Genomic DNA, 24,557 nt, shown 5'->3' on the forward strand with positions numbered 1-24,557 from the left:
TTAAACCTTAGTCAAAAGTCGAGGAATAAATATGAATATTCTTTCTCCAAAATTTTGGACATATGGACTACAACCATTTCGTGTTGGAGCTTCTTTTTAATGGTAAAAGCTAATACAAGACGATTTGTTAATATTAAAAATATAGATGAACTAAGCTCCCATTTGGCCATAGATTTTGGTTTCATTTTTTTAGAATATTTTTGAAAACATTATTTCAAAAAAAAATTCAAAAATTATCAAGTTCCCAAAAGGACAGTTTTAGGGTGAATTTTTTTCTTCCACTCACAAAACTTTAACTTTTATTCAAATAAAATGTGTTCAAACACAATTTTAACTTTCAAAAATTATTTTTTCCATATGACTTCAAAAACTCTTTTTCAAATTTCAATTAAATCAATGTCCAAACAACAACACGCAAGCTAAAAATCTATCAAATGACAAAATTAAACATTTCGAAGTGTAAGGGGCAAAATTAGAAACTTTTCTGAACCTGCCACACCATTTTCCGCTAATACAATTCTGATATCAAAGTAGCAAAAAAAACAAAATAAATGTATTACCTGCCTTCTTTGACTAGAATAAGCTTTCTTTGATTCTTGAAAAAGGCCAATATAGCTCTCAATTCTCATAGGGTCATACCCTTTACTCACCTAGGTTGGTTCAGTAGGGTGGGTGGTGTACTACTCATCCACTGGACACTGCAAATCTGCAACTTCCTAACGTCTACATTTCTTTCTTCTCTCTATAACAAACACTGTCTAAAGTTTACTTTAAAGCTGCAAAATCTTTATTAACACCACCGCACTTACTCACCAACCCCATCACAAAACCTGTACACTCTACGCACGTTACTCATTCCTTCCTTCCTTTCTTCTTTTTTTCTTGGTTAAATTCTATATATAGCAAAATTAATTGCTTTCTGTTTGAAAGTATCCCGCAATTCACGTGCTATTATCCTCTCCATTTCCTTTTTCTGTTATAAAGTTTTGTTTTTTCTCTCTCTTTCTTTTATAAGAGAGGGAGTGAGTCAAATTTGAAGCTAGTTTGAATCTTGATGAGGTTTAGCGAGATGGGTACGTTGTGGTTTTGTGGATTGGTGATTGTGAGTTTGGTAATAGGAGGAAAAGGGTATCCAGAGGAGGATTTAGTGAAGGCATTGCCTGGACAACCTAAGGTTAGTTTTAGGCAATATGCAGGGTATGTGGATGTAGATGTTAAAGCTGGGAGGAGTTTGTTTTATTACTTTGTTGAAGCTGAGGTGAATCCTGATCATAAACCTCTCACTCTTTGGCTCAATGGAGGTCTGTTTTTTTACTTCTTCTTTCCATTTTTAAACAAATGTGCCTTGGAATTTATGTGTACTTTCTTTTTGTTTGTGGTTGGTACTGCTTGCTTGGAGTTCGAGCTTTTGTTTTTTGTTTGTTGTGTGTCATGTTTTTTAACTTGAATGTTTGGAAAAAAGGAAACAACTTTCTTGTTCATTTTTGTACTTTCAAAAACTGTTCCCCCTCCCCCCACCCCCACCCCCCAAAAAAAAATTAAAAAAAACCCCTCCATCTCCTTACACACACTCTATATATTTGTGTGTATACGTTAATTAGTCTGCAGCTACGTTATCATAAGCTGACAAGATGTTGAGTTTGATAGTGAGATGGAACTTACAGCAGTAATTGGACTGAACTAATTTTAGTGGGCGTTTGAACATAAGAATTGTAAAATTCCAAAATAGGGCGAAAAAATTTAGAGTTGAGTTTGGACATGAATATAATTTTTGGTTGTTTTTGAAGTTTTGGGATTGATTTGAGTGAAAATTTTGAAAAACAGTTTTTTGGAGTTTTTCAAATTTTCGAAAATTTACAAAATGCATATTCAAGTAAAAATTGGAAATTTTATGAACAAACATTGATTTCGGAAAAAGTTGAAAATTTTTTGGAAAAAGGGGAAAAAATTCTTATGTACAACGGGAAATATAGAACTGCAAAAATAAGAGTAAATTTATACTGAGATGGAATCTCAACATTGTTGAACTACATGGGAGTGTACTCAATTGACTGAAAGCTTTAAATCTTTAATAAGCAAGCCTGTTTTAACTTGTGAAAAGGGTACAATATTGCAGAGTTGTACTTCTTTATCCTGGATAAGAATTTGTTAAAGTAAATGTTAAGAATTTGGTGAATTATGTCAAGGCAGAGTCAAGAACAATAAAAGGTCTTATATTTGTGTTTCAGGCCCAGGTTGCTCATCAATTGGTGGGGGTGCCTTTACAGAGTTGGGACCATTCTTTCCCACAGGTGACGGTCGAGGTCTTCGAAGAAACTCAAAATCATGGAATAAAGGTATGCTCAGTAGGGTTGGGAAGAGCTGATTACTACATGTTTGTTTAGAACAATATGAGTAAAGATAATGAACTCACCACTTCTTCTCTTTTGTACACTGTAGCATCAAATCTCCTATTTGTTGAATCTCCAGCTGGAGTAGGCTGGTCCTACTCAAATACAAGTTCAGACTACAACACCGGTGATGCAAAAACTGGTAAAAGAAAAAGCAACAATGATGTTATGATCATGCATTAGTTGTATTTAATCCTAGCAAATAGCTGAAATTTAGCCTACTTGCTTCTGTGGCAGCAATGGATATGCATATATTCATGATGGAATGGTTGAAGAAATTCCCGGCATTCAGATCAAGGGAACTATATCTCACAGGAGAAAGTTATGCAGGTCAAAAACATTTAACAATCAAACTTATCTCCTGTTCTCATTTTGAACTTATCTCCTGTTCTCATTTTGAACTATCAAACTTATTAAAACTACATATGTTTGTAATTGCGGTTGATGATGAAGACTATATTTTTATAATTGTTGTTGATGCTTGAAGAGAATTGTAGGAATTCGTTTTAAAAATTGTCAGCGCCTTATCCAGAGGGAAACTTTAAAAATCTGTTGCTGGATTTAGGCAATTGTCTTCTAATTATTTTCATTTAGCTTGTCCTTCTTCAACTGGTCCCTAAGGAGTCCTGTGACATTTAGACTTCTCAGGGAAAGGGGATTTAGTCCTACGCCCGTGCTTAGCAGGATCTGTCGTTAAGAAATGAGATTCGTGATTTGTTCTGTTCTGTTCTTTCTCTTCTGCTGGTAATATTAGTTTTATCCTTTCTTGTTCAGGGCACTACATTCCACAATTAGCTGTTGCTCTTCTTGACCACAACGAACATTCAAAAGAATACAAGTTCAACGTTAAAGGAGTTGCAGTAAGCAAACTATACCTCTCTTATGCATATACCCATATGCTCGTTAAATGTTTCATTTTCTTTGTCAGATTGGGAATCCACTTCTGAAACTTGATCGTGATGTTCCAGCAACCTATGAATACTTTTGGTCGCATGGGATGATTTCTGATGAAGCAGGCCTAGCAATTATGAATCAGTGTGACTTTGAGGATTATACCTTTGGCAGTCCACACAATGTTTCACATGAATGCAATAATGCCATATCTGAAGCAAACGACATTATTAGTGAATATATAAATAATTATGATGTGATTCTTGATGTGTGCTATCCGTCCATAGTGGAACAAGAGTTGCGATTAAGGAAAATGGTACTTTAAATTTGGTTTTCTTCATTCACTCAACTTCTTTATATCTGTGTTTATGGTGGAACTTAATAGTGCTTTCGTTCCCCCTTTGCTAGGCTACTAAGATGAGTGTGGGTGTTGATGTGTGCATGAGCTATGAAAGGCGCTTCTATTTTAACCTTCCGGAGGTTCAGAAAGCATTTCATGCAAATAGGACCAACCTGGCGTATAGCTGGTCGATGTGCAGCGGGTAAGTGTGTAAAATATCAAGGAACCATAAACAGACACACAATAACTGATTACATCTATGATGTTACTATTTCACTAGCAAATTAGAACCTTTGACTTCTATGCTTTACCTACTATGTCAAAGGCCATAAATTTCAATGAACCGTTGTATTGTACTTGCAGATAATAGCTAATGGATTGTTACTTCTATTGCAGTATTCTAAATTACAGTGACGTAGACGGAAACATCAATATTCTTCCATTGCTCAAAAGAATAATCCAAAACCATATTCCTGTTTGGATTTTCAGGTAAAGATTCCAATGTAGACACACACTGTCGATAGTTTTGGTCCATTTTCTTGTCCTAGAAATCAATAGTGCTTGATTTTGAATTTACTTGCTTGCAGCGGAGACCAAGATTCTGTAGTGCCATTGCTTGGCTCCAGGACCCTTGTACGCGAGCTAGCTCATGACATGGGGTTCAAGATTACAGTCCCATATGGAGCTTGGTTTCACAAAGGGCAGGTAATGTAAAATCGAATTCTTTCTTTCCAACAACGCTGATGATGAGTATAATCAACTGTCTGTGTTGTTTAAACAGGTGGGAGGTTGGCAAACAGAGTATGGCAACTTATTGACCTTTGCCACTGTAAGAGGTGCTGCACATATGGTGCCATATGCACAACCTTCAAGAGCTCTGCATCTGTTTAGTTCATTTATACGTGGCCGGAGGCTCCCAAACAACACACGCCCCTCTATCGACGACTGAGAGAAATCCACGATTGAGCACTTAAAGTTGGTTATAGTGAGGATGATGAATATTGGGGTGTTCACGTAGGAAATATAAAACAAGAAAAAGCAAAATCATTGCATTGGTAATTGGTTTTGAAGTAGCTAAGCATTTCCTAGATTAGCAGTGTGATAGGAGGAATATGTCAAGGGTTCTCTATCTTCAGTATCTTTGTTTGAAATAATTAAAAAAAGGAAGCAAAGGCAAAAAGAAAAGAAAGAAGAATTGGAAGCCACAGCTGATTTCTTATAAATTACCCCAAAATTGGGTATAAATTAAATTTGTACGCGGTTTAAAGGATACATGTTTTAATTCAACACGAACAACTAAGAATAACAGATAAATGAATTAAAGACGAAATAAACGATCAAACCAATCGCAACATTGTGACCAAGCCTGATCTTAGATTGAACAATGACTTCGTCCTCGATTGGATCCTTGGTTCGAGCGCAGTCTTGAATGAAGAATATAACAAGTGAGCAAAGTTCTTAACAGTAACTAGAAAGTAAAAATAAACTTTATTACTTTGGATTGTGTGTTACAATGTGTCAGATCAAAGAAAAACTTCACATTTATATAGTAGGAGATTTTTAGTCCTAGTACAATTTAATAAAGGTAAAAATCCTCTTTTTCCGGTAATTATTGATCCATAGTTTCAGTCGTGCATTACTGTCCAGTGTATCTTCCGAGGTCTAGAAGTTATACTTGGTTCGAGGTGCATTGCTTTACCGTGTCCGATGTCAGATATATCATCCATCCTTCCCGGGTCTCGATACGATGGGTCTCTGGCCCCGATTACAATCCCGCAGATCCACGTTACCCCTTTGTTCTTTCATCGGGGAGTCAGTTATGCATTGCCCCTGATTTTACCAGTACATAGATAGTCCCTCATTTTTCGAAGGATAGATTTATCGAAGCGACGGGAAGAGAAAAGTGAACCCTGATTCCTTCCTTCGTACGTTACCACCGAGTTGTTGGATCAACGAAACGTCTCATGAGTCGCGTCATTCTGACTTTGGACATGTGTCGTTGTCGGTTGACTGTCCTCGAATGCGAAACGTCGCACATTGATTGTTCTTCCCCTATAAAAACTCCGACCCTTTTTCACTTCTTCACTTTCCGATTCCAGAACTCTTCGACTTACCTTCTAATTTTCTACTTACCTTTAACTCCTTCAAATCTTCATACATTCCTCCTTAGATCTTCATATTTTCATCCTCATTCTTCATACATTTTCTTTGAATCTTCAACCTAAACCTTCATATCTTCATTTTTTTCTTCAAACATTCATATTTCCCAGATCCCGCTGGCAAAAACTTCCAAATCTGTGCCCCAGCAAATCGCTCCTTCATCTTCCAACCCGGCCACAAACGTTGAAATGACCATTCCTGAGTTAGCCAGGAGCCTCCCTTGAAGAGCTTCGTACCCGGGTTTTGCTCTATCGGGAACGACTTCAACGTCGAGAAGGCCTCCAATCAACAGGACCGAGGCGGGGGAGCATGGAGGTACATATGCTCAGTTACTGAGGAAGCACCACCCACAATCCGGGTAGACTGTAACTTGGAGGGTAAGGAGATAGTCGTCCCTTGGCCCAACGACGACATCACCACTCACGTGGAGGGGTGCTTAAGTATTTACACTTACCCCTTCACGCTCTCCCCGGTGGACCCCGTCGATTTCTGCAAAAGGTACGAGGTCTACCTTGGGCAGATTCACCCATCCTTTTGGAGGATCGTAATCCTCCTTCGACACTTAGAGAACAACACCGAAGCACCTCGGTTCACCCTTGACCATCTGCTTCATCTATACAGTCCCCGAATCTTCCGGGGAGGTTGATCATGCTTGTTTGCCGAGCAAGTAAGGCTCTGTTCTTAAGCATTGATGAGGATCGAGATCGAGGTTGGTAGGGGAGGATCGTTTGGGTGAGAAAGACCCCACCCCCTCCGAATTTCTATCATTCCTCGAAAAATGGAACGCATCCCGTAAGTCTTTTCCTTCTCGAGTATTTGGCATTCCCTTTTATTCTTTTCCTAATTGCTTGTGTTTGTCGTTGTGCAGCGATTTCCCGGGTTCCTAACGCACTCCCGCGTTTTAAGGAATGAATCGAATGGATCTGCAAACAGATGCCCTACTCTGAGCGTGCATGGTGCAAGCTCTCTAAGGGCAAGTGGGAGACCTGCTCTCATGGTGAGTTTCCCTCTGAATGATTACATTCATACACTTCACTTATATTCCGCTAAGTTTTCTTCCTTCTCACAGGTTTGCCCAAAACCATCGAGCTCAGGCCGTTGAATGAAGGTAAGGATCCGTCCGCGCTTGCTGAACCCTCCGCTTTGGGGTAGTCCGGGGCTACCGCAAAGGAGGAGAAAAAGAAGAAAAGGAAGTCTTCGAGCTCCTCGGATGCCGAGGTGAGAAAGAAGAGGGTGGCCATCCCGGATCCGGAAAAACAAAAGGAGCACCAAGCCCAGGGTACCAAATTCTGATTCCTTCTACCAGCTCAGGGATTACCCCGAGGAAGATGACCTCGAGTTTATTGTTCACGGGTCGATTGTCAACGAAGGGGAGCAAGCGGCAATCAGTAGAGGTAACCAAGAGGTCGATCCTCCTCTAGCTCGGGGACTGGGGGAGAGTCTGAGGCCATGGTCTCCCGAGAAGCTGTTCTTGGCCCAAAGGAGGCAGCTGGTGTCATTGACATCGCAGAAATGCCATCTTATACGTCGGGTCCAGATGATTCTCTCAACACGTTCTTCAATGGCATGGACATGTCTACATTGAAGAACTTCTCCGTGCTTGGTCACCTGGGGGTCCCAAAAAAAAATGTGCCATCGGGAGCGGGCAAGCCGAGCTCTAGCCCAAAACTAGTGAACAGTTCCCTGCCCCGAGTATGGACCCCGACATAGGAGAATGATCGTTCTTACTATCCTAGTAGACTCACGGGCACTGTCTGCTCCGGTGGGCATGGCCAGCTACCTTCGTTGTCTCATGACCGAGGAGGACCAGGCAAAGATGAACGAGGCAGGCACGTCGAGCCACTTTAATGAGGCGCAATAGGCACTGAACCGGGTAAGACGTTTATCATTTGCATCCTTTGATCAGCATATTCTAATGGCCCCGTTGTTTTTCAAGCTTCAGTACTTCATCCTGAAAGCTTCCTTCGGTCTCACTTAAAAATCAGTCAGCTCGAGTTCGATCTCAAAGAGCAGATCTGGAAGAATGATATGTATAGGGCCCTTAGTGAGCAGCAAGATGAGGCTCTTAAGGATCTCCCAACTCTCCGGGCCGAGTTGGAAAAGGCTGAGAAGGAGGCCTCGTCTGTGAAACGGGAGTACGCCAATCTGGTTAAGAAGGTAAGGATCTTTTTGAGGATAAAAACAAGAAGCTACTCGTGATGTCTAACAATGCAACCTTGCAGGTTCAAGAGAAGGTAGACCTGATTGACCAGCTTCGGGGTGAGATGGACGAGGTCAAGGCCACAACCGAGGCGTGGAAGGGGTAGGATGGATCTACTAGCTTCGGAGAAAGAGGCCACAAAAGAGGAGCTGACATAAGTCAAGAACCAACTCCGGGTGGCGAGGGCAAGGCCAACAAATGGTCTCGGCTAAATGATGAACTCCGGGCACAACTGAACTTAATCGTCACGGAACCGGATGCCCTCGGCCAAGAATATACTGCACTGAGGTCCAAATTGGAGGCAACCTCGATCGATTCCTCCGAAAATGGGGATATGCTGGCCTAATATAAGGCATATATGGGGGCAGCCAAGGCCCGCTTAAGGATAAAGACTGAATATTTGAAGCGGCTATCCCGAAGAGAGACCCTCGAGGTTTTGACCCGTCGGTCGAGATTGAAGAAGCCAAGAAACTCAAGGCCGAGGCAAAGAGACTTTACGAGCCTGCTGGTTCTAATAGTTCTGGTGACGAGTCGAGCCCCGGTGAACGACGAGCACAAAACACAACATGAATTGATGCTTGCTTGCCAAAGATAGTATAGTTTAATTATCGTCTCCATATGAATTGGATTTAAATAATGTTTAAGTAATTTCTGGCTTAAATGCTATTCAGGATGACTAACACCTTGGTTGGAATGATTATGAACTACAACTAACTATTAAAAGTAAAGCAATTGACAATTTACTGCAAAGAATTAGAGATTAGCAGAGTTGGCTTCTTATCAATGTGAGAAATAAGGGTGTTGATAGGATAGGTGCAAGATAGCTATTTGGGATCTAACTCTAGTTTAATTCAGTCTAATATTCTAATGATTCTCACGAATTCACTCGATGATTAGTTCAAACGTGTAGTCAAGACTCCTATCTCAATTAAATCTTAACTCTACGAGGTGAACTAATATAAGCACAATGAAAATATGCAAGCATACGTTAATGGATTAGTCTTCATGAAAACGTCTCTCGAATATTCTCCCAATTTGATTTAATAAGCAATTCAATAAGATTTTTTGATTATTTAAGAGGATTACTAAATTAAACCAAACAAAATATTGCAAAGATAATGATGGTAGGCTACAATTACGTATTTTAATCGCTTATTACACTCTAATTTAGTACACTTTAATTGAGTTTAAGCTTGAATTGCTAGTGTTTTGCACTTATAGCGTGTTTTATGCCTTGTAGGAGTGATACGAGTGATGTAGATGTTATGGAGCTAATTTGAGTGATTTGGAGCTTTGAAGTATGCGTAAAAGCCCAAAAGATTAAGCCGGGATCGCGTTCAAGGGTCTAGGACCAAGTCTGGACGTCAAAAATCGAGATTTGAAAGTCACTCTGAAAGAAGTCCACAGCCGCGACGCATGGGGTAGCGCGTGGCACGCTGTGGCTGCCCAAATCTTGCTACCAATCAAATTTCATGCTCTCTGATAATCCCCACTGCTGCCCCGCCTGGCGCGTCGCCCCATGCAGCACAACAATACTTGAAATGGCAATCCAGAAAAAAATACCAATACTAAGATCGGCTAGAACAAGGTGATCACCAAAAGGAATTACTGAATAACTTAGAAAGATGGATATTACTGCTATGGATGGTCCGATACTGAATAAACGAGTATCTCCTGTAGATGGAATAAGGTTCTCTTTCAAAAGTAGTTTTGTCCCATCTGCTAGAGCTTGAAGAATTCCTAAAGGGCCAGCATATTCAGGTCCGATACGTTGTTGTATTCCTGCAGATATTGTGCATTTTTTACAGGGTAACAATCCTTTTTCAGATAGAAGAAGGTGGTTTCGTTTGCCCCGACCCTACTTAATATAAATACATGTAAAAACATTATTTTATGAGGACTTTTGACACATCTTAGACCTAAGGAAGCTAAGGAGGAGGTGGAGAAGCAAAAGCACAAGGATTTCATCATACAATCCTCACTCAAGACATGAGTTTGGATCGTTTTATGTTTTAATTTAACTTAATCATATTTGTGATGTATTACTCCAAGTCTATGAAGTAGTTCTCTTTAGGGTTTGATGGATTTGGTGTACTAGTTTTATGCATTGAAATCGTTTTGGATGTTTTAACAGTTGCATCTATATTCACTTATTCTTGTAATAAAGAGAGTCATAACTTGTGATATCTTTAATTTACTTTGTTGGTTGAATTCATTAATTCTGCTTAGTAATCTGAAGAGGCTAGTTTAGTTGTTGATTAAACCTAGTTAGGAGAATAATCGAGAGAGGTTCTCCTAATGACCAATCCACTATGAATTCTTGCATATCTTTACGAGCTTAAATTGGTTCATCTTATGAGGTTGAGACTTAACCGAGAGAGGAATTTCTACTAAACAATTGAATTAATAACCAAGTGAATTCGAGAAACTCACTTGAACGTTAGAAGTGAATTAACTAGAGTTTGACCCCAAACATTTGTCTTGCACCTATCCTATCAAAATCCTATCTTTTTCCAATTGATAACCTTCTTTGCTCATTACTTGCATTGATTGTCATTAGCGAATAGTTTAGATTCTTAGTTAATTTTAGTATTAATTACAAAACTCTCAATTGTTGATCATCCTGGATAACAATTTAAATACAAACTACGATAATACTGTTTAGCTCCAATCCCTATGGATACGATATTATATTTTACTATATTTGACTAGCGAGCATATTTACGTTTGTGTTTTGCGCTCATCAAATTTTGGCGTCGTTGCCGGGGATTGGCAATCAATAGTGTTTGAAATAGTTTGTAGTGCTAATTCAGGATTTTTTTCTCTTTTTATATTTGGGTGTTATTTAAATGTGCACAAGCTACATGTTAGATTGATGCATGACTCGATCTTCTGGAAAATAAGTGCAACCATACGAACCAGAAATCGAGGAACAACTACGGCAGTTGAGGAAGGAAAGAAATATCTCTGAGATTATAGAGAAGGTTGGGCAATTCTCAACCAAAGAAACTATAGCTGAAGATGATGATAATGTTGATTTGGCGAAAAGAGAGGTAGCCCAACAAAGAGAAGAAGTTGTACGAGATGCTGAGGAAGCAGTTATTAGATATGACCAGATTATCTATGAAGAGGAGATGGCTCGGAGAATTGCTCAGAATCATCCTTTGGTTCCAGACCAGTTTGGAAACATAGCTCCCGGTATTGGGAAACCACTTGGTGATTATTCTAGACCAGTCTACAACCAAGGCTTATCCAGTCACCTCCAGTTGCAGCCAATAATTTCGAGTTGAAGCAAGGGTTGTTTCAAACCCTTCAAAATTATTGTGTCTTTAGAGGAAAGCCAAATGAAGATCCAAACAACCATCTAATGGACTTGGAGGAGATTATGAACACCTTTCAATATAATGGTGTGTCACAAGATGCAGTTTAGTTGAGGGCATTCCCCTTCACACTCAAGGATGATGCAAAACACTAGCTCCGAAGCTTGCCCTAGGGATCAATTAGAACATGGGATGAGATGACCAGAAAATTTCTTGATAAATATTTCTTATCAACTAAGACGGGAAAATTTAGAAGAAAAATTCATAACTTCTACCAGAATGAGATTGAAACTGTGTTTGAAACTTGGGAGAGGTTTAAGGAGATAGCACGAAGGTGTCAACATAGTGGAATTGAACTCTGGATGCAACTCCAAGACTTTTGGGATGGATTGACACCAGCCTCATGCAGAACATGGAGCAATGCAGCTGGAGGTCCATTGATAAAGAAGACTCTAGAGGAGATAGTCACAATTCTAGATGAGTTATTTGGAGATGCAAATCAGTGGCCCTCTGAGATTGCTGAAAGAAAAAGATCAACTGGTGTTCACCAAGTTGATACTAATATATCTGTGAGGTACAACTTGATGTCATGGCCAAAGAAATAAGGAGTTGACCTTAGCCTCGATACATAATGAGCCCGATGCAACCTGTGGCATATGTGGAAGAGGACACCCTACTCATGAGTGTCAAGCCTCAATTGAGGAAGTTAATTTTGTGGGTAATTATAACTTCAATGCAATGGATAAGAAGCACCTCGGTTTCTCATGGAGATCACCTGGGGGTACTGCAAATGCATGGCAACAAAATAACTCCAGATTTCAGGGACAAGGAGCCCCAAGCTCCCAAAATCAGCAGAAGCCACAGTTTCAGCCTCAACAGCCAATTTAGTCTGGGTTACAAGATCTGATGAAGTCATTCATTGTTAAGACAAATGAGAGGATAGATTCTCATGGTGCAGCTATCAAAGAACTTGGGATAGGTTTGCATAACTTGGAGAGATAAATGGATAAATTGCAACTATATTATATGAGAGAATCCCAGGTACTCTACCAGTTGATACTGAGAAGAATCCCAAAGAAACGATAAATGATGTGACCTTGAGAAGCGGCAAGTGTTGAAAGAACCCACTCTAGTCCAAAAAGAGGTAATACCTGAAAAAGAAAGTGGGGAGAAGCTGAAAATTAAAGATGATAAGAAGAAGAAGAAAGGCAAGAAGGGAGCTAACAAAAAGAAGAAGAAGAAGAAACTTCAAGAAATGAGGAACATGATATGAACGAGCATATGCCCGCTCTACCTTTTCCCCAAAAGCTCTATAAATAAAAGTTGTACAATCAATTTAAGAGATTTCTAGATATGCTGAGACAAGTTAATGTAAATTTGCCATTCACAGAAGTGCTCTCACAAATTCCATCTTATGCTAAGATTTTGAAGGAGATCCTTACAAAGAAGAGGAAAATAGAAGAGACCTCAGTGGTCAAGCTCACAGAGCATTGCAGTACAATACTGCAAATAAACTCCCATAAAAGTGTGGAGATCCAGGGAGTTTTACGATACCTTGCTCTTTAGGCACTCTTAACTTTGATAAATCCTTATGTGATTCTAGTACTTCAATTAATCTAATGCTTTTGTCAATTTACAGGAAACTGGAGAAGGAGATTGAAGATATAAGGTCTGCACCAATATCTTTCCAGCTGGCAGATCAAACAACTATAATACCCGAAGGGATAATGGAAGATGTCTTAGTTCGGGTAGATAAGTTTGTATTTCCTGTAGATTTTATAGTAGTGAATATGGAGGAGAATAAGGAGGTCCTTGTAATCCTAGGAAGACCATTCATAACAACGGGTAGAGCAATATTAGACATATATAATAGAAAACTCATGCTTAGAGTGGGTTATGAGACCATAACTTTCGAGATAAATGTAAAAACGGGGGTTAAAAAGGAGAAACAAGTTGCAAGTGTTGAGTGGAAGGTGAAGAGTCTGAAAGAGAAGGCCCTAAAAGACAAGTGTGGGGTGTACCCCAAAATGGCTGAGAAGAAGCTATCTGCATAGATGTGTGAACTAGTTAGGGTACGTGGAATGGAGCCCGACTTTGATTCAGACCCCGACTAGAGATTCAGGGAAGTTTCCTCTACCTTATGCTTTTTAATTGTGTGTCATGGGGACATACCACAACTTAAAGTGTGGGGTGGGGGATATTTGTATGTTGTATGTATATTAGTCTTAGTTTTTGCTTTAGTTTGCTTGATTGTTTTTGCTTTTGTTAGTTTGAGTAGTAAAAAATATTGAAAAAACATAAAAAATTTAAAATTTTCGACTTTTTCGGACGATGGATATCATATCGATAGGTTTCTTGAGGGATTTAAGTCGAAGAAAAAAGACAAAAAGATTTTCTTTTATAGATAGTGTAATAACTCCCCCTTGGTTTTTCTTTGGGCCGCGATTCTTTTCCAAAGTTTTTGTTTAAACCGGGTGTAGTTAGTTTTTAATCTTTTAGGAGTAAGAAACCTTGTGCTATGATTTGAATTGAAGCAATATCTCTTGACTTTGTTACGCCTTGAGAATAGTGAGTGCTTTAGTTGTGACGCTTAGGCTCAGTTTTTGACTCTTGTATAAGTACCTTAAATTTTATGATCTTAGCTTTGCATAACTGCTTTGACTGGAGTGTCTTGATAGCCTGATCTTGAGTGAGTTATGTGCCATATGTGTGTGAGGTTTTGTATTATTCTGTGCATTGCATTTGATGTTTAGAACTTGCCCTGTGTGTTTGCAAAGTGAAATAGTAGTTTTATTCAGTCTTGGAAATGATATAAGCATTTCTTTGTTGAGCCAGTTCTATGATATTACCCACCTAATTGTTATGTATCGTAGTTAACCCCTTTGAGCCTGTAATTTTGTTTCTTTGGTACCCACATTCCAATCCTTACCCATTTATCTGAATTGACCATTTATTTGAACCTTTTCACCTCTAATGAGCACTTGAATTGTTATGAACTCTGTAAAAGTTAAAGTGTGGGGTGGTTGGTTTGGCTTTTGAGTGAACTTAATGAAATAAGGAGAAAGGTGCACTGTTTTGAAAAAGTAAGAGCCATTTGAATTGAATAAGAAAAAAATAGTTGTATTGTTGTGCAAAATATTCATTGATGTAATTGTGCTTAAAGAAGTAGGAAGTTAATATATATTGATGTGAATGTGGAGTTATGGTTGACATAAGTGTGGGGTTTTGAAAGGTAAATTGTATGTGTTAAAGTGCTTAGGGAGGTGTAGCAATTCTTATATCTAAATGTATCATACCCGTCCCGCAGCCTACATTACAACCAATTAAAATCCTACTTGATCCTTGACTTAATGAGCTCAATTAGTAGAGTAGTACACTACGGCCAAGTCTATGATGCATCTTTTGTGGCATATGAATGTTGTTTCTGAGAGAGTGAATTCTTTCTATCTTGAGTTCCTAATTGTTCTTAACTTTTATTGTGTGTGGAACTACCTATTGTTGTGTGAGGGCACTTGATTCATCAAGGAAAGGTAATGTCATTGATCTCTATGTTAGAGTAAGTGAGTGAGTTGTGAATAATGCGTGGTACTTTTGAGACAAATCTTGAGGCTACGTTAGAGTGCTTAGTCTATTTTAAATATTCTTGGTATGATGAGTTAGGGGAGTTGTTTTAAAAGGTCGTTGATATAAAGTGTAGTTCGATTTCTCGAGAACGAGCAATGGTTTAAGTGTGGGGTGTTGATGGTAGACTATAATTACGTGTTTTAGTCGCTTATTGCACTCCAATTTACTGCACTTTAATTGAGCTTGAGCTTGAATTGCTAGTTCTTTGCACTTATTGCGTGTTTTATGCCATGTAGGAGTAATGCCGAGTGATGTAGATGTGATGGAGCTAATTCGAGTGATTTGGAGATTTGAAGTCTAAGTAAAAGCCCAAAGGATTAAGTCAGGATCGCGTTCAGGGGTCGAGGACCAAGTCTGGACATCAAAATCGAGATTTGAAAGTCACTCTGAGAGAAGTCCACAACTGTGGCGCATAAGGCACCGCGTGGCGCGTCGCGTCTGCCCAATTTCTGCTACCAGTCAAATTTCATTCTCTCTGATATTCTCCACTGCCTCTCTTGGCGCGTCTCCCCATGTAGCGCGCCTGTGTATTTTTTACAGGGTAATAATCCTTTTTCAGCTAGAAGAAGGTGGTTTCGTTTGGGCCCGATCCTACTTAGTATAAATACATGTAAAAATATTATTTTATGAGGACTTTTGACACATCTTAGACCTAAGGAAGCTAAGGAGGAGGTGGAGAAGCAAAGCACAAGGATTTCATCATACAATCCTCACTCAAGATACAAGTTTGGATCGTTTTATGTTTTAATTTAACTTAATCATACATGTGATGAATTACTCCATGTCTATGGATTAGTTCTCTTTAGGGTTTGATGGATTTGGTGTATCGATAATTGTTTGTGGATATTAACTCTAGTTTTATACATTGAAATTATTTTGGATGTTTTAACCGTTGCATCTATATTCACTTGTTCGTATAATCTAGAGAGGCATAACTTGTGGTATCTTTGTATTACTTTGTTGGTTGAATTCATTAATTTTGCTTAGTAATCGGAAGAGGCTAGTTGAATTGTTAAATAAACATAGTTAGGAAGATAAACGAGAGAGGTTCTCCTAAAGACCAATCCACTACGAATTCTTGCATATCTTCACGAGCTTAAATTGGTTCATCTTGTGAGGTTGAGACTTAATTGAGAGAGGAGTTTCTACTAAACAATTGAATTAATAACCAATTGAATTCGAGAGGTTCACTTGAACATTAGAAGTGAATTAACTAGAGTTAGATCTCAAACATTTGTCTTGCACCTATCCTATCAAAACCCTATTTTTTCCCAATCGATAACCTTTTTTGCTCATTACTTGCGTCGATTGTCATTCGCCAATAGTTTAGATTCTTAGTTAATTTTAGTATTAATTACAAAACTCTCAATTGTTGATCATCTTGGATATCAATTTAAATACGAACTACGATAATACTGTTTAACTCAAATCCTTGTGGATATGATATTATATTTTACTATATTCGACTAGCGAGCATATTTACGTGTGTGTTTTGCGCTCGTCATATAATCACCAAAATATTCCTCTTTCGATTAAATATACCGGTGAATAAAGTTGCAACAATTCAAAGGTCCCTAAATGAATTCAAGCAAAGAACTAGAGTTAAAATCCACAAATATCAATCAAACTCTAAAGGAAACTACTCCATAATCATGGAGGAAGTCATCACAAATACAATTAAAGAATAAGAAAACATCAATCTAATGTTACAATCCAAACTCCCGTATTGAATTGATGGAAAGTGATGAAATCCTGTGTCTTGTAGTCTCCAATGCTCTCCCAAAGCTTCCAAGGTCAAAAGTCCTCTAAAATCTTGTTTTTGGTATATTTATACCATGTAGGAACGGGCCCAAACGAAAGTATTCTTTCCAAGCCTAAGTGGGAAAAGTTGGGAGAAAACATATACTGCCGCATTGTACCAGGAGTCGCACCATGCGCTGCATTAGTGGGAAAGTTCAGAGGCCTAATTTTTCACTCTGCAGGAATTTTGTACTAGCGCCCCGCACCCCGCTACGCATGGCGCGGCGCGGTAGTGCAATGTTCTCAGAGTAATTTTGTTTTGTTTTCTCACTTTTTTGACATCAAGACTTGGTCCTCGACTCCCAAAAGTGACGTCGACTTAATTTCTCAGGCTTTTACTCAAACTTCAAAGTTTCAACTTGTTCAAATTAGCTCCAAATTATCTTAATAGCTCAGAATCATTTCTTGTAAGGCATAAAACACATAATAAGCGTAAATCACCATTAATTAAGTTCAACCACATGTAAAATACAGTGATTAGAGTGCAAACTATGACTAAAATATGGGTTTCTAGCCTACCATCAGAAGACTAGGTATAGATGCCTTAGTTTTTTATTTTTATTTTTCCCTTGTATATTTTTTTTTTGTTTATTTTGGGTCCGTTTTGTATCGTCGCTTTGCAAATAATTTTTGAAATATACAAAGTTTTTCCCTTTTGGCAATATTGTACCTTTACCTTTCAGCACATATTTGCAGTTTCTTACTTATGTATTGATTTTTAATGCCTTAGCATAAAATCGAATGTAGTCTAGAGTATCCGTCTTCGGTTGTCCGAATAGGGCCCGATTCGATGAGAACCCCGAATTACTCGTGGCTTCAAGTTTTCGATAAAATCGAAGGTCTTTAAGATGCTTAAGTATTTTAGTCATATACGACGATGTTTTTTATGGAGGTAACCTTTCAATAGGTTTTGTTTATACATAAGGGCCATACTTTCTGGTTACGGACTTCGAACGTCTCCGAGCCTCTTTTAGGGTGACCATAGCCTTTCATATTCGGGAATTGCCTAATAGGCTTCGTGCCTCAGGGATTCGATAGCCCGGACTGTCCAAATCTTTTATCGGATGACAGTCCTCAAGTAGGGGTAGCCCATCAGCTTTAGGATCTAGGATCGAAGAAACAAATGTATAATAATAAAGTAGCATAGATTTCTTTCATTGTTTTACATGTAGGGAACATGATGGGGGGCTCATAAGCCTTGTGCCACGGCTAGAGTGGGCTACATGGGCATGGTTCGCATGACCGTTTGACCCTTACAATGAATCCTAACCACTAAGTCTTGGCTTTCGACATATAAAATGTTCTCACTTTTTGACATCCAGACTTGATCCTCGACCCCTGAATGTGATCCCGACTTAATTTCTTGGGCTTTTACTTAAACTTCAAAGCTCCAACTTGTTCAAGTTAGTTCTAAATTATCTTAATAGCTCGGAATCATTTCCTGCAAGGCATATAACACGTAATAAGTGCAAATCATTATTAATTAAGTTCAATCACATGTAAAATGCATTAATTATAGTACAAACTATGACTAAAATATAGGTTTCTATCCTACCATCAATACCCACACACTTAAATCACTGCTCGTCCTCGAGCAATCAAACTGCTCTTCATATAGAGACGACCTTATTATCAGACGACTTCCCTAACGCATCTTGCCAAGAATATTTAAAGACTAAGAACCCTATCATAACATCCTAGCCTCAAGACTCGACTCAAAAGCACCACGTATTTCATAAAAACCCGCTCACTTACTCTAATACATAGGCCAAATACATTACCTTTCCTTCGCAAATCATGTGCCATCACACAAAAAATAGAGAGCAGTTTCACACATAATAAAATTCAAGAATACATAGGAACTCAATATAGAAAGAATTCACTCACTCTCAGAATTAAAATTCATGCGCCATAGCAAATACATCATAGGCTTACCCGTAGTATAGTACTCTACTAATTTGGGCTCATTCATTCAAGGATCAAGTAGGGCTTTATTTTGGTTGTAATGTAAGCTGCATGAGGGGTAGGATATGATTTGGATAATAGTGACTACACCTCCCTGAGCACTTTAATTCACACAATTTCACAACTTCAAACCCCATACTTATGTTGAACCAAACCCCAACCTTCAAACATAATAGCATCAAGCTCCCAATATCTTTAAGCACAAACATAATGAGAACTACCACTAGCAAGGAGTTAATTTTTTTTCTTTTCTAATACATACACAACTCTCCTTTTTCCCCCCAAAGTTCTGAATGATTTTTCTTCTAATTCCTACATGTGGATCTCACAAATTTTCAATTAATGCACCTTTCTCCTTTTTTAATAGTTCCACTTAAAAACCCAACCATACCTCAAATTAGCTTTTACAAGCTTATAACAACTTCAAGTGCTCAAGAGAGGTAAAAGGTTTAAATAGATAGACAATTTAAACAAAGCGGATCAGGCTTGCAGTGTGGTTGCCAAAGAAGTAGGATTACAAGCTCAAAGGAGCTAATTAAAATACACAACAATTAGGTGGGTAAAAGCATATAATTGGCTTAACAAAGAAATGCTTATATCACTTCCTAGACTAAACAAGACTGCTATTTCGCTTTGCAAACACACGGAACAAGTTCTAGACATCAACTGATATGTACAGTATATCACAACAACCTGGCACACACATGACACATAACTCACTTAGGACCAGATCTATCTCGACTCTCTAATCGATGCAGTTAAGTAAAGTCACAATCAAACAATTTAATAAACCTATCCATGAGTCAAGAACTGATCTTAGGCATCACAAGTAAGGCACTCACTACTCTCAAAGCACAATAACATCAAGAAAAGTCATTTCCATTTAATACAGTAGCATAAGACTTCACTATTCCTAATAAAAGAAAAACTAACTACACCCAGTTCAAACAAAACCCTTGAAAATGAACCTTCAGTACAAAGAAAAACCAAGGAGAAATTGTTACACTACCTAAGAAAAAAATATTTTTTCTTCGACTTTGATCCCTCAAGAAGACAGTCGAGGAAATCCATTGTTGGGAAAAGGCAATTTTTTCTTCAATCAAAAGAAACAAAAAATACACATATACATATTTACATTCCCCACCCCACACTTTAAATTGTGGCATGTATCCATGACACATAAATAAAAAGGCAAGAAATATAAGAAACTTCCCCGATCCATCTAGTCGGGGTCTAAATCGAAGTCGGGATTTCCCTTGCATGCCCGACCCAGTGAACACATCCATGCTGATAACTTCCTTTCAGCCTTCTTTGGGTACACCCCACGCTTATTCATTTGACTCTCTCCAAGTTGCTCTTTTAGTCCCCCCCCCCCTTCCTTCCATCTTGAAGATCAGCCTTTCTTCCCCCACTCTAAGCATGAGTTGCCTTTCCTGAATATCCAGAATTGCTCTACTCGTAGCCAAGAAGGGTCTTCCTAAAATTAGATGGACCTCTCTATTCTCCTCCATGTCCACCACAATGAATTCCATGAGGAACACAAACTTGTCCACCGAACTAGCACATCTTCCACTATTCCTTCAGGTATGATTGTGGTCTGATCCGCCAACTACAATGACTCAGGTATCGACCTGATTTCTCCAATCTCTCCATTTAATTTCTTGAAAATAGACAAAGGCATAAAATTAATAGAAGCACCTAAATCATGCAAAGATTTCTTAAACTTAGTTCTTCCTAAAGAGCAAGGTGTAGTAAAACTCCCTGGATATCTACATTTTTAGGGAGCTTATTTTACAACATGGCACTACAATACTCTGTGAACTTCACCATCGTTGTCTCTTCCACTTTCCGCTTCATGGATAATATCTGCTTCAAAAATTTAGCATAAGCTGGCATCTATGAAAGTACCTATGTGAAAGGTATATTCACATGCACCTGCTTGAGCACTTCTAGAAAGTGCCCGAATTGTTTGTCCAACTTTTCTCTTCTTTGGTTCTGAGGGAAGGTAGAGCAAGCATGTATTTGCTCTCCTCAGTCTCCTCATTCATTCTTTGTTTGTCTTTCTTCTTCCTTATTGGAACTTCATATTTGTTCTTCTTATTCAGATCATCCTCTTTATGTGCCCTCACTTCATTCTTAACTTGATTTCCTGTCAACTCAGTCTTCTAAGCTACCAATGGATTTTGCAATACTTTGCCATTCCTCAAAGACACTGCGTTTATTGTCTCTTTTGGATTTCTCTCAGTATCAGCATGGACAGTTGCCGGAATCTTCTCAGATAATAAATTAGCTAGTTGCCCTACCTCTCTTTTCAAGTTTCTAGTGGTCGTGCCCTATTCTCTAATGGTTGCTCCATAGGTTTCAAGCCTTTCATTTGTCTTAATAATAAAGGCCCTCATAAGATCATCCATGCTAGACTGATTCGATTGTGGAGAATGATATTGCCGCCTCTGTGGATTTTGAAAACCTGGACCTCCCTAGGGTCTAGAGCTATTTTGCTGCCATGCGTTTGCACTACCACCTGGTGAACTCCAAGAGAAACCTGGGTGTCTCTATCCCATGGAGTTAAAATTGTTGCCACTTTGGTAGTTTCCTCTATCAAAGCTCCCCACAACATTTACTACTTTGACTGAAGTGTGACACTCAGTGTAGAGTGTCCCATTTCACAAAAGTCACATGTTACTTGCGGCTCACTCTGTACTTTCTGGTCATGGTGTCTAGCTGGGATTGCACTTATGTGTTAGAGTCTTCTTGGTGCACCCTAGCTGATTTCCTTCTATCATTACTCTCAGCAGGTCACTGGTTAGCATCTTCAGAGAGCTCATCAAGAATTGCCACAATTTCCTCAGGAGTCTTCTTCATTAAAGGACCTCCAACTACAGTGTTCAGAGTTCGTCGTGAGGGAGGTGTCAGTCCATCTCAAAAGTCCCGCAGTTGCATCCACAATTCAATCCCGTTATGCTGACACTTCCTCACTATCTCCTTAAATCTTTTCCAAGCCTCGAAAATGTTTTCAGTGTCTATCTGGAAAAAGTTGTCAATTTCCCTTCTGAATTTCACTATTTTAGCAGCTGAGAAGTATTTGTCAAGAAACATTTTAGTCATATCTTCCCATGTCCTGATCGACCCCGTTGGTATGCTACGAAGCCAATGCTTTGCATCATCCTTCATGGAAAAGGGGAATGGCCTTAAGTATACTACATCTTTTGACACTCCATTGTACTGGAAGGTGTTCATGATTTTCTCAAAATTCATCAAGTGAGTGTTAGGATATTCAGCCACATTCCCTCTGAAGACACAGTTGTTTTAGATAGTTTGAAGCAAGCCTTGCTTCAACTTAAAATTATTTTCTGCTATCAGGCATGGGTACCATATTTTTGAACTAGTCTTCAACCAAGGGTCAGTTTAGATTAATCTTCGACCCCCATTATCTTCGACGGTCTCCTCAACAGCTCTACGGGCTGCCTCAGCTGCTATCCATGCAGTTTCTTCTCTATGATGTGCTGCCTTTCTTGCATCTAAATCTACCTTGTCGTCACCATTATTAGCGATGTGTTCTTGGGTTGAAGGTTGCCCCAAGAACTTTCTGGTGAGCTATGTATCTTTCCTAAGTGGTCGCATATGTTTTTCCAACTCTGGTTTGTAGGATATTACTTCTTTCGAAGAAGATCGAGTCATACACCATGAACTTAACCTGTTGCCTACACACGGAAGAGAAACCCGAGAAGAATAAAATAAATTAAATTCTTGAATTAACATCAAAACTGTTTTGAACACTATTGATTGCCACTCCTTGGCAATGGAGCCAATATTTGACGAGCGCGAAACACAATATGAAATTGATGCTTGCTAGCCAAAGATTGTATAGTTTAATAGTCTCCACATGGATTGGAGTTAAACAATATTTAAGTAGTTTCTAGCTTAAATGCTATTCAGGATGACTAACTTGGTTGGAATGATTATGAACTACAACTAACTATTAAAAGTAAAGAAATTGACAACTGACTGCAAAGAACTAGAGATTAGTAGAGTTGGATTCTTATCAATTTGAGAAATAAAAGTGTTGACAGAATAGGTGCAAGATAGCTATTTTGAATCTAACTCTAGTTTAATTCAGTATAATGTTCTAATGATTCTCACGAATTGACTCGATGATTAGTTCAAACGTGTAGTCAAGATACCTCTCTCAATTAAATCTTAACTCTACGAGGTGAATTAATATAAGCACAGTAAAAATATGCAAGCATGCGTTAATAGATTAATCTTTAGGAAAACGTCTCTCGAATATCTCCCAACTTGATTTGATAAGCAATTCAACAAGTTCTTTCGATTATTTAAGAGAATCACTGAATTAAACCAAACAAAATAATGCAAAGATAATCACCAAAAATATTCCTCTTCCGATTAAATAAACCGGTGAATAAAGTTGCAACAATTCAAAGCTCCATAAATGAATTCAAGCAAAGAACTAGAGTTAAAATCCACAAATATCAATCAAAACACCATATCCATCAAACCCCAAGGGAAACTACTCTATAATCATGGAGGAAGTCATCAAAAATATAATTAAAGAATAAGAAAATATAAATCTAACGTTACAATCCAAACTCCTATATTGAATTGATGAAAAAATGATGAAATCCTATGTCATGTAGCCTCCGATGCTCTCCCAAAGATTCCAAGGTCAAAAGTCCTCTAAAAATCGTATTTTTGGTGTATTTATACCATGTATCAACAGGCCTGGATGAAAGTATCCTTTCCAAGCTGAAGCGGAAAAAGTTGGGAGAGAAAATACACTACCGCTGTGCACCATACGCCGCATTAGTGGGAAAGTTCAGAGGCCTACTTTTTTAACTCACCAGTAATTTTGCCCAAGCGCCTCTTGCCCTGCTATACATATCGTGGTGCGGTAGTGCAATTTTCTCAGATTAATTTTGTTTTTCACTTTTTGACATCCAAACATGGTCTTTGACCCTCGAACGTGATCCCGACTTAATTTCTTGAGCTTTTACTTAGACTTCAAAGCTCCAACTTGCTCAAATTAGCTTCAAATTATCTTAATGGATCGGAATCATTTCCTCCAAGTCATAAAACATGTAATACGCATAAATCACCATTAATTAAGTTCAACCACATATAAAATCCAGTGATTAGAGTGCAAACTATGACAAAAATACGGGTTTCTAGCATACCATTAGAAGACTAGGCGTAGATGCCTTAGTTCTTTTTTAGTTTTCCCTTGTATATTTTTTTGTTTATTTTTGGGGCCATTTTTATAGTGCCTTTGTAAAGACTTTTTGAAATATATAAAGTTTTCCCCTTTGGCAATGTTGTACCTTTACCTTTCAGCACCTATTTGCAGTTTCTTACTTATTTATTGATTTTTAATGTCTTAGCATAAAATCGAATGTAGTATAGAGCATCCATTCTTTGGGGGTCCTTTTGGCAATGCTATATTGATTTTTAATGCCTTGGCTTTCGACATATAAAATTTTCATTTCCCTTGCTAAATATCTTAATCTAAGGGTAATGGCCCCCGGTATTCGAGGTCGAACTTGTGAAGGCTCAGATACTGTTGATTTGGTGCAATCGATCATAAATTTGGGTCTAAGTTCTGTCTCCAAAACTAAGGTAACATGTTTTACTGTTGCCTCATTAAAAACCTTACCGAAAAACCCGCTTCGGGACAAAATCGGTTCAAGAGAATAAGAGTACAACATGTGCTTTCAGACCTAATAGTCACATCCGCCCCTGGTCGAGTACATGCATACGTTAGTTCGTAATATAACAAAATTAAAAAGGAATTAAGCTTGTACCTTAGCAGTAGTATCGTTTTAGGTATGCCACGTTCCAATTGTTTGGTAGTT

The 24,557-nt window shown here is 38.4% G+C and overlaps 1 protein-coding gene across 1 annotated transcript; it reads left to right on the forward strand.

The window, feature by feature from the left end:
- Positions 1 to 925: 925 nt before the first annotated feature.
- LOC104244846 (serine carboxypeptidase-like 42) lies at positions 926 to 4,826 on the forward strand. The gene is made up of 10 exons (XM_009800348.2): positions 926 to 1,301; positions 2,229 to 2,336; positions 2,440 to 2,532; positions 2,628 to 2,720; positions 3,165 to 3,250; positions 3,319 to 3,597; positions 3,690 to 3,823; positions 4,018 to 4,110; positions 4,209 to 4,326; positions 4,403 to 4,826. The coding sequence occupies exons 1-10, from the start codon at positions 1,055 to 1,057 to the stop codon at positions 4,568 to 4,570; spliced, it is 1,419 nt and encodes a 472-aa protein (XP_009798650.1). The 5' UTR covers positions 926 to 1,054; the 3' UTR covers positions 4,571 to 4,826.
- The last annotated feature ends 19,731 nt before the right edge of the window (positions 4,827 to 24,557 follow it).

The sequence above is a fragment of the Nicotiana sylvestris genome, chromosome 4 (genome assembly GCF_000393655.2).
Source record: "Nicotiana sylvestris chromosome 4, ASM39365v2, whole genome shotgun sequence".
NCBI lineage: Eukaryota > Viridiplantae > Streptophyta > Magnoliopsida > Solanales > Solanaceae > Nicotiana > Nicotiana sylvestris.

Excerpts from the sequence above, each read along its gene's own strand:
- LOC104244846 (XM_009800348.2), top strand. The coding sequence starts at position 1,055 with ATGAGGTTTAGCGAGATGGGTACGTTGTGGTTTTGTGGATTGGTGATT. Across the intron at positions 3,598-3,689 it reads AGTTGCGATTAAGGAAAATG|GCTACTAAGATGAGTGTGGG; the intron begins GTACTTTAAATT and ends CCCCTTTGCTAG. Across the intron at positions 3,824-4,017 it reads AGCTGGTCGATGTGCAGCGG|TATTCTAAATTACAGTGACG; the intron begins GTAAGTGTGTAA and ends CTTCTATTGCAG.